We start from the raw sequence: 18,540 nt of genomic DNA, 5'->3' as shown, positions 1-18,540 counted from the left end.
AGCCTGCGGAGGCCTTCTAACAGATTGGCGCCTACGTTTGCTGTCCCACCCGTGCCTCCCTCTCCTCCCACGCCTCCTGGGGATGACTTGTCTGGGGGTGAACCCATGCAGCTGGGGTTTGCTCGCCTGTCCGAGGGGGAGAGGGTACTCCGGAGACGCGAGGGCCGATGCATGTACTGTGGTCTCGGTGGGCATTTTCGGTTGGCATGTCCGAACCGTCCGGGAGACGCTCGCACCTGAGATCCTGTCGGGGGCAGATCTCCTCGTCCCCGGTTTCCCGTGTTGACAAACGACTGATCACTGTTGTCCTCTCCTGGGTCGGGGGCTCGGTGACGAGGTATTACCGGAGGTGTTACCGGAGGTATTCTCTCCCCAGGATATTCCGGCTGTGGAGGATCACCTTTCCAGAGGTCCCTTGAGGTCTCTGCGCAGCGCCAGAGACTCCAGGCTGATCGCAGACGAGCGCCCGCTCCTTCCTACCAGGTCGGAGACCGTGTATGGTTGTCCACCCGCAACCTCAATCTTCGAGTGCCCACTCCCAAGCTGGCGCCTCGCTTTGTTGGTCCCTTCCGAGTGCTTCGCAGGGTAAACCCGGTAGCCTATGCCCTTGCGCTTCCTCCTGGCATGCGGATCTCCAACGTGTTTCATGTCTCCCTGTTGAAGCCATTGGTGTGTAATCGTTTCACTTCCTCGGTTCCTCGGCCCCGTCCGGTCCAAGTGGGCAATCGTGAGGAATATGAGGTGAGCAATATCCTGGACTCACGCCTGGTCCACGGTCGGTTGCAGTTTTTGGTCCATTGGCGTGGTTATGGTCCAGAGGAGCGTTCCTGGGTTCCCTCCGCAGATGTCCATGCTCCTGCTTTGCTCCGAGCCTTCCACGCACGCTTCCCTCAGAAACCGTTCCTTACTCCGCGGAGGAGGGGCCCTTGAGGGGGAGGTACTGTCATGGTCTTACCTTCTTACTGTTCTCCTTCGTTTGACATGTGCTGGCGGCCATCTTGGTTTCTGGGTTTCTTGTAGCCTCCCACCCTGCGGCTTCTCCTTCCAACTGGGAGGAGCTGGATGCCTAGCTCATATATATAGGAGGTCTGTGGCTTCAGTTCCTTGCTTGGTCCTCCTGTGTTCACATGCTTCTAAGACTGCTGCTGCCGTTGGTTCCTGATCCTGGCTTCGTCTGACTACCCTGCTGGTTCCTGATCCTGGCTTCGTCTGACTACCCTGCTGGTTCCTGATCCTGGCTTCGTCTGACTACCCTTCTGGTTCCTGACCTCTGTCTACGCAAGACCCTGCTTCGGTTTAGCCATCCGTTTGGACTTTTGCTTACGGCTTGTTTTTCAATAAAGCCTTCTTATTTCCACTTATCTCTTGTTGTACGTCTGGTTCATGGTTCCATGACAGTTTGCAGGGGATTTACCTACATGTTGCTGCCTTTTGCAGCCCTCTAGCCCTTTCCTGGGCTGTTTTACAGCCTTTTTAGTGCCGAAAAGTTCGGGTCCCCATTGACTTCAATGGGGTTCGGGTTCGGGACGAAGTTCGGATCGGGTTCGGATCCCGAACCCGAACATTTCCGGGAAGTTCGGCCGAACTTCTCGAACCCGAACATCCAGTTGTTCGCTCAACTCTATTTGTAATTGAATTGACAACTGGCTGAAGGACCTTGTCCAGAGAGTTGTGGTCAATGATTCCTATTCAGAATGGTCCCAGGTTATAAGTGGTGACCCCAAGGTTCAGTGCTGGGTCCTTTATTATTTATTTATGTATTAATGATATGGAGGACAGGATTAATAGCACCATATCTAGTTTTGCAGATGACACTAAGCTGTGTAGAACTGTACAGTCTATGGAAGATGTCCAAAAACTACAAGCTGACTTGAACACTCTGAGTGATTGGGCATCAACTTGGCAAATGAGGTTCAATGTGGACAAATGTAAAGTTCTGCATCTTGGAAGTAAAAATCTCTGTGCTTCATATGTCCTAGGTGATGTAGCACTGGGAGAGTCACTTATAGAGAAGGATTTGGGTGTCCTTGTAGATGGTAGGATAAATAGCAGCATACAATGTCAATCAGCTGCTTCTAAGGCCACCAGGATATTGTCATGCATTAAACGAGGCATGGACTCACGGGGCAGGGATGTAATATTACCACTTTAAAAAACGTTGGTGTGGCCTCATCTGGAATATGTAGTCCAGTTCTGGGCTCCAGTCCATAGAAAGGATGCACTGCAGCTGGAAAAAGTACAGAGGAAAGCGACTAAACTGATAAGGGGCATGGAGGGTCTTAGTTATGAAGAAAGATTAACAGAATTACATTTATTTAGTCTTGAGAAGAGACGTCTAAGGGGGTAACATAATTAACCTATACAAGCATATAAATGGGCCATACAAAAAATACAGAGAAAAACTGTTCCATGTAAAATGTGCTCAAAAGACAAGGGGTCACTGCCTCCGACTGGAGAAGAAAAAGTTCAGTCTCCAGAAGTGTCAAAGCTTCTTTACTGTAAGAACTTTGAATCTGTGGAGTAGACTTCCTCAGGACGTTGTAACTGCAGGAACAGTGGACAGTTTCAAAAAGGGTTTAGACGAATTCTTAAAAGTAAAAAACATTAATGCTTTTGAAAACGTGTAGAAATCTGAGTCTTGCAAACCCAACTATCCCTTGGTTGAACTTGATGGACGTATGTCCTATTTCAACCGTATTAACTATGTAACTATCATCATTTCATGCAAGCACACCAGTCATCACTCAGCAGGGCTCATTATTTAATTAATATATACCAATATCATCTAACACTCCCAATTCATGCAGTCACATTACCACTTCATATCCCATTACCACTTCATACACTTACATCAGGCACTTGATTTTACCAAGTCCACCTACTTTTAGTACCAGTCATCATTACCAACCCATGTAGCTATAACATGATCCACCCCCAACACATCTGTATATCACCGGACCACTGCGCTCGTACTTCCCCTTCCAGCCGCTCCCCCCAAAGCCAGCAATCTTTGTCACCTGCTTTCCCTGCCCTTTTTATCCAGCGCGCTTTTTTCTCACACACCGCGCTATCTGCACGAGGAGGCTTTGTTTCTACAGGTAAAAACACTGACATCAATCACCTTATTATATATTTTTGTAACACAATCACCACTATTGCAATGCGATGCGCCTCCATAGGTGACACAATGTAATACAATGTCAGTATTGTAATGATTGTATCCAGCGATCAAGCCCTACATTTACCCTGTTTATCTGTAAAGAATAAATCAAGGCAACTGGACGTACTGTAGATTTCTTGAAAACGTTTCACTCGTTCTTCCAACGAGCTTTCTCAATTCTGAGTGACTGTACAAAAAATTCTGGGAATAAATATGTAACTGAATCCACATCTGGTAATTAGACCCAGCATTGGGTCAAAGGTGTTGATTCAATTATCCTAATTGGAGTCAGTAGGTGATAAAGACTTCCCAGAAAAAGGTGTCAAGACAGCATTGTATGTGGCAGACAATAGATGTCTAACCCCCCCACCTCTATTCAAGCTTGGCTTCTCCATTTTTACGTAGATGGCCTCCTTCACGCCTCGTTTGTACCAATCGGCCTCCTTATCCAAAACACTTACTTGACTGTTTTGACCCAATGCTGGGTCTAACTACCAGATGTGGATTCAGTTACATATTTATTCCCATAATTTTTTGTACAATCACTCAGAATTAAGAAAGCTCGTTGGAAGAACGAGTGAAACGTTTTCAAGAAATCTACAGTACGTCCAGTTGCCTTGATTTATTCTTTACAGATATATACCATGACCTGGATAAATGAGAACCTTCACAGACATTTACCCTGTTTGCTCTTTATATTCACACCTCCACGTGGAATGCTTGCTCTCTCTTTATCCGCACTTCTACGTCTTTACGTGCGCGCAGGTGTATTTCTATACATATTTATGTGTACACATTTATATATTTACACCTATTCAGTGGACCATCTAGCATAATAAATTGGGTGATCTTCATCCATTCACTAGTATTATCCTATCCCTTTACTCTCAGCCCAATTAAAATCCCCCGGTATGAACTGTCAGCACCATCAGACTGACAACCCATCACCATGCTATCATATTCCTAATATAATTAAACATCATGAACTGTCACCACCATTAGATTAACAAAAAGTTATCATGTTCCTATGTTCTTAATATAAACACAATGATATTTAGAGAACGTCTCAAAGAATCTGCACGTGAGACGAAAGTTCTCAGGTTGGCACCTACTACTTTTCAGAGGTCTATACTTCCACCTTGTAAATCCCTGATCTGGAGCCTATCCAACTGGACAAGATTTGATTGTCTCAAGCAGCACCTTCATGGGCACTTGAGGTAAACAAAGACCTATAAGACTTTTTTATTATTACTTTTAAAACCCCAAAAGTTTAATATTATATAGTATACTCCCAAGCTCAGATATTTTATTAACCCTAGGACTTGGAGGTCCTGGTTAGCTTAGGTAGTTTTGCAATGTCTGCACTGTGTCCCACTCACTACTATTATGTATTATCAGTGTAACTTTATATCATTCCCATGAGCCCATTATTACTTTTATAGTGCCGTGCTTAGAATTGTTTCTGGCAGCAAAATATAACCAACAATTAACCCTGCTTTCCTTGTAGGTAATTAGATCTCCTTGCTTTTATAAAGCTTGAACAAAACTAGATCTAATTACCTACAAGCAAAGCAGGGTTAATTGTTGGTTATATTTAGAGATTAGCGAATCAAAGCTGACAAAGCGGAATTTGATCTGAATTTCAGGAAAAATTAGATTCACCACAAATGGTAACGAATCGCAATTTTCCTAAAATGGCAGCTATATTTACATCTACACGTGTGAGGACATGGGGCAAGGAACTCTGGGAAGGCAGGCTGACCAGCCAATCAGCAGCCAGCCAGCGGCCTTCTTAGAGTCAGAGTGCAGGCGCTAGGGACGTGTGAAGGCGCTAGGGACAGCAATAGGAAAAAACTAATTGCGAAAAAAAACTAAAGAAACAATTAATACGTGCAGGGAAAGGATAGAGAGGAATCATTTCACATTTCACAGCATTTTAGTGCAGGGAGAGACGTCGGGAATCGTTTTAGACAGTGCTAGAAAAACCTCATTGTGAAAAAAAAAAGTGATTTACAAGTGCAGGGAAAGATTATTTGGGGATCCAAATAGCCATTATACAGCTGTGGGATTCCAACAATTTGTTATTGGAGTGCAAGTGCTATTTTGAAAAGCTTACGGGTGGAGTAGAGTTGTGTTATCTAATCTAAGCAAACACCTTCAATTGCTTTTCAATTGCTTTTGTCTCAAGATAACGCGATGAGTTAAGAAATTTGAGTTAAGAGCTGGAGTGCTAACACTGTTACATCTGTATATCTGTGGAAAAAGAATAAATATATACGCATTTCACTTCTGCAGTTATTTTTGGTAAAAGCGTTCAGTGACCTATTTCAGTACAAAAAGGAAAATAAATATACGCACTTCACTGTTGTGAGAAGAGTTTTGTGGCCTATTGCAGTACGAAAAGGAAAAATATATACGCATTTCGCTTCTGCAGTTATTTCTGCTAAAAGCATTTACTGGCCTATTTCAGTACAGAAAGAAAAATACATCCTCAGTTCACTTCTGCAGTTATATGTGTTGAAAGCGTTTAGTGGCCTATTTTAGTACAAAAAGAAAAATATATTTGCTTCTTTTAGGGGGTGTTTTAATTTGCTTTTAATTTATTTAGCTCATCTAAAAGTATGTTAGATAGAGAAGTGCCAGGCCATGCACAGAGGAGTGGCAGAGGCCTAAATATTTCTGGCGCAGGCAGAGGTCGCAGCAGAGTAAGGGGGCGTGAAAGCAGGAGTTGCAGCGAGAGGCCTGAGCTCCCAGGGTCATCTAGCGCTCATGTCTTGACCAGCAACCCACAAGTTTTTGATTGGTTAACTCGGTCATCCACTTCATCCCAAGTGACATCAGACACCCCCAGCCAACAGTCGGTGGGTTTGTCAGACACAACCCTTAGTTGGCATGGATCGGGAGCAGTTCCTGTGCCCTCACTTGTCCTCAACCTGCCTCTATCCTTTGCTGTTTCCTCATCCACAGAAGTATTGTATGCTGTGGGCTCAGCTCCACTATACAGCGAGGACAAGGTACTAGAGGACAGTCAGCAGCTACTGCCCAGCCAAGATCTGGAGGAGACATCCGCCGCTTCCTCCGGTAGGCGGGCAAGTAGTAATAAGGAGAGTGGCTTGGGAGATGGTGCTGCGAGCGGTCAGAGAGCTCCTGACCCAGAGACCATTGAGAAAGACATCACTGACGTGCAGACACTACTCGATGATGATGAAGGCAATCGCACTTGGGAGCCGGGTGCAGAAGGGGCTTCATCTGCATCAGGAGAAGAGGGTGGCAGCTTGCCATTCCTTTCTGCAATGAGCCTGTATATTGGTGTAGAACACTTTGCCTTGCAGTAACACGCATAGGGGGTCCGCTGGGTTAGTGAAATAATACTGTGAGTCAGTATGACATGCAGATGACAGGCGTCCCTCTTAGAATCACTGCACACTTCACTTATTTGGCCAGTTAAGGGGCCAGAACTGACCAAATAACTCAAGTGTGAACTCAGCCTTACAGCTCAATTTTAGCACCAGGTATAAAGAACCGTGGAGTGGCCCAAGACTGTACTGTAAAGTGACAGAACACACTCCTTTTACACTGTCATTAGCTGATTTCACATGGACTTCTACAGAACCTGTTCTGTACAATTAGTGTCCCCCTCACAGATTGGAGAGGTTTATTTTCTCTTATTCTTATCCGTCATAAAAATAACCTAAAAAAAACAATGGATCCTGTCTTTTCACCATCCCCTTTACATGGTCATCATATGCTCAGTAATCTATCAGTATTGCTAAGGCCAAAAAACAGGAGTGGATCCAAAGCAGATGACACGTGATTGGCAGTGGCGTACACACAATCCATGGGGCCCTGGTGCAGAACTGATCCATGGGGCCCCCTCCCCGTCGCCGCCCCCCCCCAACCTCCCTCCACCCCCAAACCGCCTAAATTTGTACTTCCACCAGGTCTAGAGAGCCACAGGCTGAAGACTAATGCAAGAACAAGAAGGTATACCCCAATGTGCGCAGTCCAACCATAACTATGTACTTTTACTCAGAACTGCAGGCACCAGAAAAGCATTTCCCACGTAAAACCAGCTACATTATGCAGCAGAGCTGGTTTTGTCATGCATTTCTTTTGCCTTCATACGGTAAAATACTCCATTGGCCTATCAATGCTTTATAACTAAGGCTACTTTCCCACCTGCGTTAGGTGCAGATCCGTCTGGTATCTGCACAGACGGATCCGCACCTATAATGCAAACGCTTGTATTCGTTCAGAACGGATCCGTTTGCATTATTCTTTTAAAAAATAAGTCTAAGTAAAAGCGGATCCGTCCTGACTTACATTGAAAGTAACGGCTGGGCCAAACTGAACGGAGCCAAACAGACGCATTCTGAACGGATCCTTATCCATTCAGAATGTATTGGGGCTAAACTGATCCGTTTTGAACCGTTTGTGAGAGCCCTGAAACGGATCTCACAAACGGAATTCAAAACGCCAGGGTGAAAGTAGCAATAGGCTATTTTCACACCGGCGTTTCTGGGTCCGCTTGTGAGATCCGTTTTTAGGGATGATCCAGGAAATGAGTTGCTGATTTACCTGCAATGGAAATGGTTAACATACATTTTGCAATTATATTATGGTTATCAGAGTCATTATCCAAGTCATGGACCCAATTATCCTGGGGATTTGAATACCGAATTACTTTTGGATTGGCCAATTGATTTAGTGACCCCTACTAATGTAACTATTTTCATGGCGCAAATCCAATTTAGCCCTTTTAGTTCTTCCTAGGTCATTCACTTGTACTGGGAAGAACACCTCATCATCCACCTTTTCAATCCCCACTAGGAATTGTTCATGGCCACTAAACCCAGTAGGGTCAGTAGTTTCTGGATGTAGGTAGATTGTAAGAACATCCCCTTCCAGACAGACATCTTTCACTCGTTCAGGAGACACACATATGGTGTTATCCTCCATTTCTTAAATGTACCTCAGTGGAATCCAGCCTTTCCTCTATCACACATCTTTCCTTCAGTGTCTTATCTGGGTAAATACATTTTACTAGACCTGTATACATTACTTCTCACACAAGAGCAGACTATGCAAACCCTCCTAAGTCTATACACAAGTCTAATCTGAGTTAGTGATTCTAAGTTCACAAGGGTTTGAACTTATATTACCCTCTTGAATAAGACAAAATCAGACAAAATGGCTTCCCTTAATGTTCCTATTCATACACCTGTATAGGTCTTATATTATGGACTCTTTTTATTCCCAATAGTTCTGACAGTATCCAACCCCTTTAAAGACGGCATTAGTGATGTCAGAGTGATAGTGACTTGGCTATGGATAAATGCACGATAGTAGCGGGTCACAGCATGTTTAATAACATACTCAGTTTTTTTTTTAAATCATAATATGGTCCTCAAAGTATCCCTTTTTGGTGGCAGATGTGTTCTTCTCTGTCTCCTGACCAGTAAAATGGTGGATGCTGTTTGGAGACATTTGTCTGAAGCAAAAGATCTGAAGTTGGCTGGAATCAATAGTAGGTAAATCCAATTTGTTTACAATTGTTTTGCTCATCTCTAATTCTCATGTATTTATTAGTAGTTTCTTTACATAGTGCAAATGCTGACATATTCAACAACGCTCTTCAGAGATCATCACTCATACTTAGCAATAGGGCTCACAATCTGAGAGACTGTCTCACATTTACTAATGCTGTCTAATAGCTACTGTAACAGTCATACCTATTTTTATGGCTGTGTACAGTGTAAAAGAGCTCAAATATAAAATAATGTGGACATATATGGGTGTCTATTCCTATAGTCACATATATCTTTAAATATCTATTTCAGTTTTGGTCCCTTGTGAGGGTCACCTGGGTTCATTATAAGCAGAAGGTGTATCCTTCAGTAGTTCTCATGTTATCACATTAGCTACTTCTATGTATACAGGGTGGCACACTAAAAAGTAGGCAACCTCCAATATCTCCAAACCAAACTGCCTAATAGTACATCTGCCTTCATCTTCCACAGCAACCAATCAGAGCTCAGCTTTCATGTTCTCAGAGCCCTGTGGGAACTGAAAGCTGAGCTTTGATTGGTTGCTGTTGACAATGAAGACAGACGTACTATTAGGCAGGTCAGGTCTGGAGATATTGGAGGCAGTCTACGTACTTTTTTGTGGGCCACACTGTATATTAATGATGTATCTGTATGTTAATGGGTTGTGTGCTCATGTCCTCCAAGAGCAGGAATTACATCTATATGCTAATATTTATGGGATACACCATCAGAGGCAGATGGTATGCGATCTGCCAAGATGTAGCAATGATGTGAACCTCATAGATTCCCAGGAAAGTAGAGTCAGGGAAAACCTACTGACATTTATGCCAATATCTAGTCATAACTCACCAGGGAGTAATCATTGGGAACACGTATATAAAAATCTGTATAAAAAGGCAAACCATGTAACATTGAGTTGAGTCTCTCCTATGGGCCAACTGATGTTGTGTGCCTAGGACCATGCCCTTACCGTCATTTTAATCAGGAAAAAGCCACTTGGCCTGGTGCTCTTTCGTAAAAAGCAAACTGAAGGAAATGCAGACCATGAGATCAAATACGTAACCAGTTATTCTTATGATTACCTATGCTTTATTTCTCTAAGAAACATCCATTTTTTTTTTATTATTAGTGATTACCTTTTCACAGCCTTTATTGTATGCTATCTATTACTGCATAGTTTGATTTTAATTAGTATTATTATACTTCATTATTGTTATTTGGTGCTTATACTTTTTCTTTTATCATCTACTTGCCTATTTTATACTATATCATATATTAAAGTAGTTATTAAAGGGGTATTCCCATCACAGACAATGGGGGCATGTCACTGGGATTTGCCCCCATTGTCTGATAGGTAAAGATCCCACCTCTGGGACCCGAACCTACACCGAGAACGGAGCCCCAAAATTGTGGAGGGCGCACTGGCTCGGCTATTTCCATCTGTCCCATAGAAATGAATGGGAGTGGTGCTCTCCCATTCACTAGTGCAGCGAGAGGTCCTCCGGCCTCCACCTTCCATGCTCCATTCTCGGTATAGGTGCAGGTCTCAGAGGTAGGACCTGCACCTATCAGACAATGAGGGCATATCCTAGCGATATGTCCCCATTGTCTCATATTAGAATAACCCTTTAGTAAAGTGTCCGATTGTGATTATTGACTTACACATCCAGAATAGCGGAAACAACTAATCAGCCTAAATTTGGAACAGGGAGTAAAAAGATGTGCTAAATCTATCACAGTGGCGTTTGCTGTAGGGTAAATTGCTAAAACGTAGACACTTTTGTATTACTTATGCAAATTCTTGGTTGGTTTACTTTAGTCTATTAACTTATTAACGTACCAAAAACTGGTTTGTATGTTTATGTATTATGAGATAGTGACAGATCTCAAAGAGTGGAGAGGCAAGGAAGGGGTGGATAGTGCAGTCCACACCCCTATTCCACCACAGGTGAGACCAGCCGGTGGTGCTCGGGCTGGCATAAAGCACCTCCCAGGGGGTCAGTCCAGGGGGAGGAGATTTGTTGTGCAACATGGCCCCGCTGGAGGCTCTGTATTAGTGGTCTCAGCCGGGCTGGCTGAGGGACCACGGGGCTAGGTGCTAGCCAGAGCATTGGGGGATGCCGTGATGCCTGGGTGCAAGGGTCACGAGGCCGGAGTCGGAGGGACTACTGTGCCACACTCCACCGAGGCCGGGTGCGAACGGTGCTTTAAGTAAGGTAGGAAGATACCTTTTTTAGTTAGAGCCCAGCCGGACAGGTGTTTATTTTGTATGATTTATGTTTGTTTTGCTGAGGTGCCAAATAAAAGCGATGTTTGGACCTTAAACTTGGTGTCAGGCAAATATATTTATGTCAATGACCCCCGGAGTAGATCTAACCCCCCACGGTATATATCATCAAGTAATATGGCTTTTCCCCTAAGGTGAACTGAAAATTTTACACTACTGCAAACTGTAAAATGATGCTATTGTTTAAAAATTAGATTTGGTTTTGTGTTCAGTTCTGGCCTCATTAGAATAATGTAACATTTGGGAATGAAGATACAGCCCAGAAGTCCAGCACTGGAAGATGAGATGGCAAAAACTTCCACAGCCACCATGTATTTCCCCTTGGTGCTGAGATAGGCTGGGAGGAAGGAGATCCACACACTGCAGAAGACCAGCATGCTGAAGGTGATGTACTGAGCCTCATTGAAAGTATCTGGAAGTTTTCTGGCCAAGAAGGCTACAATAAAGCTTAGCACAGACAGGAATCCAATGTAGCCAATGGACATGTAGAAAGCAATGGCAGATCCCTCATCACACTGTAATATTATTTTTCCAACCTCTATCTCAGTGTTATGATCTGGGAATGGTGGAGAGAAAGACAACCAGAAAACAGAGATCACAACCTCTCCTATTGTACCAGTAATGAGTAATGATGTGGCCAGACGTCTCCTCAGCCACTGCCATAGTACCCTGCCTGGTTGGATGGCATGAAAAGCCAAGACTACAGTGACAGTTTTAGCTAAAATTGAAGAAACTGCAACACTAAAGATTATCCCAAAAGTCACTTGTCGGAGCAGACATGACATCCTTGTGGGATGTCCAATGAATAAGAGAGGACATAGGAATGAGAAGAGCAGAGACAGGAGCAGGATGTAGCTCAGGTTCTGGTTATTGGCTTTCACAATTGACGTGTTCTTGTGCTTTATAAATATCCCCAACACAACGACCGTCAGAAAACAGAAGAAGAGATTGATAATAATAAGAGATAATCCCAAAGTATCTTCATATGACAGGAAGTCAAGTGGTCGCGAGATACAGGCGTCTCTTCTCTCATTAGACCACTGGTCTTCAGGACACTTCAAACATCCTTCCATATCTGTAAAAAAGAAAATATGTTGTTTTTTTCCCGTTTTTGTCAACATTTAAAAAAGTTAATAAAAATGGACAGTTACTGAAAGTGAAAGAATAGATTGTATTGAACACCATGACAGTTTATAATTTAATAGCTTATAATTGTATTTTTATATAGAAAATTGCATTGATGTAGTAGTAGTAAAAAAATGGAAACCCTCCTGAAAACGATAATAGTCACCACCTAAAGACAGCAACTTGTTAGATACAGCATGGCTGGAAAAGGGCAGATCATGTCAGATCAATCTGACGCAAAAGTGTTTTATGAAAGTTGCACCATGGACATTGCCTTCCTGGATTTCAGCAAACCCTTTTGCAGTGTCCTCACTTGTGTTGGGCAAAGCAAAGCATCTTCTTTTTTCTTTTTTTATGGTGGTGACGTGTTACAAAGTGAAGTAAGAAGCACGGGAACAAGAGATGACCTATAATGCAGTGCAGCCAGCCAATCAGCAGATAGCCATCCCCTGTGATGTCATAGCCCTATAAAAATCCTTGTCCCGCCCAGTCCCAGCCATTTTACAGTGAACTGAACATTGGATGTGCCAAGTGCTAGGGTCAGTGTTTAACAAAGCTTAAATTGAAGAACCATGTATAAGGAGACTGCAGGGACAGTGCAGGGAAAGCATAAAGAGAGTTTTTAAACATTGTAGAGAGATCATAGGGAGAGTTTAGGGACAGTGCAGGGACAGTGCAGGCTGTGTAATCTGAAGCTGAGGGAATCCATAGGAAGCAGCTCACTTTGCATCAATCCCTGTACAGAGGTACCTAACTGAATATAATAGAAAAGCAATTTCATTTTTCATTGCTTCTGAAATTGGGGTAAATAAGCTGTCTAATTTAACTGTTTTTGACCCCCCTCGCCCCCTTGTTGAATTGATATGCAATTCAATTATGCCTTCATTCTCAAATTGAGGTGAATAAGCTGTGTATTACTACTGTTATTGTGGTGCTCAAATTGATACTGAATAACTTATTTTATTATTTTCCTTTATTCTTACTTTATTATTGCTACTGTACAGTATGTCCAACACACAGGTGCCAGAGCCCCCGAGGGAACGGGCAGTGGCACAAATGTTGCTGTTAGAAGTAGCAGTAGAAAAAGGGTGAGGGTGTAGTAGCAGCAGTCACAGCAACAGGCCAGAGCTGCCACTGTCAACCAGCGATTATGTTTTGACCAGTAATACAGCTGTCTTTGAATAGTTGACTTGGTCTTCAACATCATTTCAACTGACATCAGACACCCACAGCCAGGAGTCGGTGGTTCCTCTGACACCACACTTAGTTGGCATGACCCAGCTATGTGCCCTCATCTATCCTGAACCTGCCTCTTTCTTTCCCTGCTCCTTCCGCATGGGAAATATTGTGTGCTGTGGGCTCTGCTCCTTTTTTCAGTTCTGTTGCCCCCCACCTCCCCACTCTGTGACTTGTCCACTGTGTTGACTGCAATCCATGAGTGCTGTTTGTGTGAGATGGGGAAACAGCTATAATTGTCTGAACACTGTGTAAATTAAGTTAAATATATGGAAACCCAGAGTTGTTTAGATGCTAACCCGTCTAACTGACTCATTTTTGGTCAAACTAAATTTCCCTTTGTGGCTATTACCTCCCTTTGTGGCGACAGCTTACTTTTTATATTCCATTTTTATATTTCATTTTTATACTAGATTCATTTTTTATTTAGTATTTTCCATTTTTCTATCATTTTTTTTTAACTCTAATAGGGAGAATAAATTATTACCTACTTAATATAACTTGTCTGTCCTCTACTTTCTACCAGATATAGTGTGCCAGTCTACTAACAAAACCTGAGTTCAATATATGGACTGACATTCTTCTGTTTGGCCACAAGATGCTGCTGTTTCCTAAAAACAGCTAACAGACTGTATGTTTTCCATATTTATGAGAGGCGGAGTTACAAAAGCCTGGAGAGGAATAGATAGAGCAGCCATCTTGGGGAGAGCTTGGAAGAGGATCCAGGGGCTGTGTGTGAGGAGAATCCATCGACATCCAGGTGTGGAAGCACCCTTCGGTGACCAGAACTACAGCCCAGTGAAGCTGATTGCATCCAAGGCCATGATCCTGTCCAGAGGAATGAGTATTGCTTCCAGGAATGTTGATGAGAGCTGAAAGGCAAAACAATATACTCTGCGGCACCCCATGCTTGTTGGAGAAGCTTTTGTTTGGTCCACAGCCACCAGCGGATGCAGAGCAGACCCGAGTTGTTAAGACAGATCATGCACGCACCTCATCACAGTGTTGGCACCTAGAACCTGAGAGACTGAGACCAGGCTTGTATCTAGTTAGATAGGGTTTCTGTTGCTGGCTGTTCATTGCAAGGGCTCCACAATTTAAAGTGACATTTCACACTGGAAAGCTGATAAACTTCCCCACAAACTCAAGCCAGACTGATGTTTTGCTCAGAAGGAATACTCAGACATCTGCTACAAGACCAGTTATGAGAGGGGGAATACTGTAGAACATTGTAAGATTGTAAGCTGTTGTGCTGCACCGCAAGTTAGCCTGAATCGCACACCCAAACAGTTGTTCATAATTTCTTAGGGTAATAACAGGTAAGGCGTGGCTGTTTAGTTGTGCCCGCTAGTAGGTAAATTGCCGCACTTTCATCCTGCATTCATTGGAGGGTGCCACGCTGTGCAGCACAAGGGTCTCAGATTTTGGGCTGGGTGTATGTAAATTTATTTTATGTTCCCAGCATTTGTGGTTGTGCTCATTATGTTTAAGTAAAATACTGTTTTGGCAAAAGCTGGTGTTGCTGTATCCTGAGGACCACATCCCGAAACGCAGCTTATATTTGTACGTGCACACTATAGTAAAAAATAATAATAAATAGCATTTATGTGTAAGCACGGTCACTGCTGGCAAATTGCAGGGTGGTCAGAACTAGAGATGAACAAATATCTCAAAAATTTGATTTGGCCAGTTCGCCAAACTTTCGGAAAATTCGAATTTATTTGTGGCGAATCGTGTTAAGAAATGGCCAATTTATGGCGGCAGAGAGCCTTTATAGTGGTGTAGAACACTGTGTCTTGCAGTAACACGCATATGGAGTCTACTGTGGTAGTAAAACAATACTTTGAGTCAGTATCACATGTAGATGACAGGCGTCGCACTTAGAATCACTGCACACTTTACTTATTTGGGCAGTTATGGGGCCAAAACTGACTAAATAACTCAAGTGTGGAACTCAGCCTTACAGGTCAATGTTAGCGCCAGGTATAAAGAACTGTGCACAGGCTCAAGATCCTACTATAGCGTGAAAGAGCAAACTCCTTTTACAACAATTCACTGATTCTACATAGATTTCTACAGAACCTGTTCTATTAATTGCTTATACAGCAGAGCGCCCCCGACAGAGTGGAGTGGGTGTCAGCAGTAAGTTTGTGTTGACATCACTGATTATTTTGCCCTTCCTCTGATCCATCAGAACAATAACCCCCCAAAAATGGATCCTGTATGTGGAGACAGCATTTGGTCAGTAATCCATCAGTATTGCTAAAGCCCAAAAAATAGGAGTCGATCTGCAGTGACAAGGAAGCAGGGGCAACACGTGAGGTCCGTTGGACCGATGGGGAGTGTAGTTGTTTTGCTCACGGTTAGCAGCGCTCTCTGGGCCAGCGTGCAGAGAAAGGAAAGGACAGCACTAGTTCCTTCGGGGCACACTTCGTTGTCCGGGAACTCCCGCCAGATGGTGGTTGAGGTGCCCTTGGTGGTGTGGGTTTAAGGTGCCTTGGCGGCAGGGTCCCTTGTGTTCATGACGCCAACACCATTAGGCGCAAAATAATAAATTGAGTCCAGACCTTGTATGAAGATCAATAGCAGCTTTACTTTGCATACACGGTTCTCGAAAAAGCTTCAGGCTTTGTCTTGGTTCCAGCAGACTTTAGCATTAAATCTGGCAGGCAAACAAACTCAACTCTGCTACATCGATTGCACTGTGGCTCTGCTGTACTAACAGGGTAGCTGTATGACTTAGCTTTTGCTGTATGCTGTAACTTCTCTCTGTTGTCTGTCTCTTAAGTAGGACCAGGGAACTCTACTTCCTGGATTCTGAGGCTTCCAGCTGTGGCCTCCATATCCAGCAGAGCTGAAGGTGCACTAGCTGGCTGAGACTGGGCACGTTCAGCAGGGGCGTACTCCTGAACAACCTCCCTTAGCAGGGGTGAGCTAAGAACTTACTCAAACTAGAACTCCACCCTTCCTGCAGCAAGTGGAACATGCCCACCACACCACAGAGGGGGGTTTAAAATGGAAAATAAGTTTCCATTCTGCGCAACTATAGATTTGCCATATTTGCTGCCACCTACTGGTGTGGAGGTGGCATAAACAACATCAGGAGGCCACAGAGTGGCAGAATGACACAGTGTGGAGGTGGCGGCAGCATCAGCTTTAGAAGGAGGCCACAGGGTGGCAAAATGACAGTTCAGAGATGGCAGCAGCATCAGGAGGCCACAGAGTTGCACAATGACAGTGTGGAGGTGGCAGCAGCAGCAGCATGAGGAGACCACAGAGTGGCACAATGATAGAGTGTGAAGGTGGCAGCAGCAGCATCAGGAGGCCACAGAGTGGCAAAGTGACATAGTGTGGAGGTGGAAGCAGCATCAGGAGACCACAGGGAGGCCAATGACGGTGTGTAGGTGGCAGCAGCATCAGGAGGCCACAGAGTGGCACAATGACAGAGTGTGGAGGTGTCGGCAGCAGCAGAATCAGGAGGAGGCCACAGGGTGGCGCAATGACAGTGTGGAGTTGGCAGCAGCAGCACCATGAGAGACCACAGAGTGGCACAATGATAGCGTGTGAAGGTGGGAGCAGCAGCATCAGGAGGCCACAGAGTACCAAGGTGACATAGTGTGGAATTGGAAGCAGTATCAGGAGACCACAGAGGGGCAAGGTGACAGTGTGGAGGTGGCAGCAGCATCGGAGACGACAAAGTGACCCGGTGACAGAGTGGAGAGGTGGGTGGCAATACCAGTACCAGATAAAGATGGTGGGTGAAAGAAGGAACACTTGGAATCAGATGTGTGGCATCAGGCAGATGGCAGCATCAGAATAGCAGCTGAGGCAGGTAGTCAGAAGAAACCGGTCTCTTTTGTCAAAGTATTCGTGTGGCACCATGGATGATCGAGTCTGATTCATCAGGCATTGGTGGGTGGAAATCCTGGCTGATCCACGCCTGATTCATCTTGACTAGAGTTGAGCGGACACCTGGATGTTCGGGTTCGAGAAGTTCGGCCGAACTTCCCGGAAATGTTCGGGTTCGGGATCCATGCTTAGGCCCAGGCACCCAGGCAGAGGAGAGAGGTCCCGTAACAGAGAATCTGGCTTCATGTCAGCAGAGAATCAGTCTGCATGTCATCGTAGAGAAGCAGGCTTCACGTCAACCAACATTGGAAGAGTCCATTGGCATATATTTAGGCCCCGGCACCCAGACAGAGGAGAGGTTCATTCAACTTTGGGTAGCCTCGCAATATAATGGTAAAATGAAAATAAAAATAGGATTGAATGAGGAAGTGCCCTGGAGTACAATAATATATGTTTAAGGGGAGGTAGTTAATGTCTAATCTGCACAAGGGATGGACAGGTCCTGTGGGATCCATGCCTGGTTCATTTTCATGAACGTCAGCTTGTCCACATTGGCTGTAGACAGGCGGCTGCGTTTGTCTGTAAAGACGCCCCCTGCCGTGCTGAATACACGTTCAGACAAAACGCTGGCCGCCGGGCAGGCCAGCACCTCCAAGGCATAAAAGGCTAGCTCTGGCCACATGGACAATTTAGAGACCCAGAAGTTGAATGGGGCCGAACCATCAGTCAGTACGTGGAGGGGTGTGCACACGTACTGTTCCACCATGTTAGTGAAATGTTGCCTCCTGCTAACACGTTGCGTATCAGGTGGTGGTGCAGTTAGCTGTGGCGTGTTGACAAAACTTTTCCACATCTCTGCCATGCTAACCCTGCCCTCAGAGGAGCTGGCCGTGACACAGCTGCCTTGGCAACCTCTTGCTCCTCCTCTGCCTTGGCCTTGGGCTTCCACTTGTTCCCCTGTGACATTTGGGAATGCTCTCAGTAGTGCGTCTACCAACGGTAAGGTGGGCACATTGTCTTTGTACCGTGCATCCAGCAGGGTGGCAACCCAGTAGTCCGCACACGTTAAAATGTGGGCAACTCTGCTGTCGTTGCGCAGGCACTGCAGCATGTAGTCGCTCATGTGTGCCAGGCTGCCCAGGGGTAAGGACAAGCTGTCCTCTGTGGGAGGCGTATCGTCATCATCCTGCCTTTCCCCCCAGCCACGCACCAGTGATGGGCCCGAGCTGCGTTGGGTGCCACCCCGCTGTGACCATGCTTCATCCTCCTCCACCTCCTCCTCATCCTCGTCCTCCAGTAGTGGGCCCTGGCTGGTCACATTTGTACCTGGCCTC

General features: G+C 44.8%; 1 protein-coding gene across 1 annotated transcript in view; it reads right to left on the bottom strand.

Annotated features, from left to right (window-relative positions):
* Nucleotides 1-11,172: 11,172 nt before the first annotated feature.
* LOC122935144 (vomeronasal type-2 receptor 26-like) overlaps nt 11,173-18,540 on the bottom strand; it is a 54,409-nt gene continuing 47,041 nt past the window's right edge. The window contains exon 5 of the mRNA XM_044290910.1: nt 11,173-12,071. Coding sequence (XP_044146845.1) covers nt 11,173-12,071 — 899 coding nt within the window. The remainder of the gene's footprint in view (nt 12,072-18,540) is intronic.

The sequence above is a fragment of the Bufo gargarizans genome, chromosome 4 (genome assembly GCF_014858855.1).
Source record: "Bufo gargarizans isolate SCDJY-AF-19 chromosome 4, ASM1485885v1, whole genome shotgun sequence".
In the NCBI taxonomy this organism is placed as follows: domain Eukaryota; kingdom Metazoa; phylum Chordata; class Amphibia; order Anura; family Bufonidae; genus Bufo; species Bufo gargarizans.
This window is presented reverse-complemented; position numbering and strand designations above follow the sequence as displayed.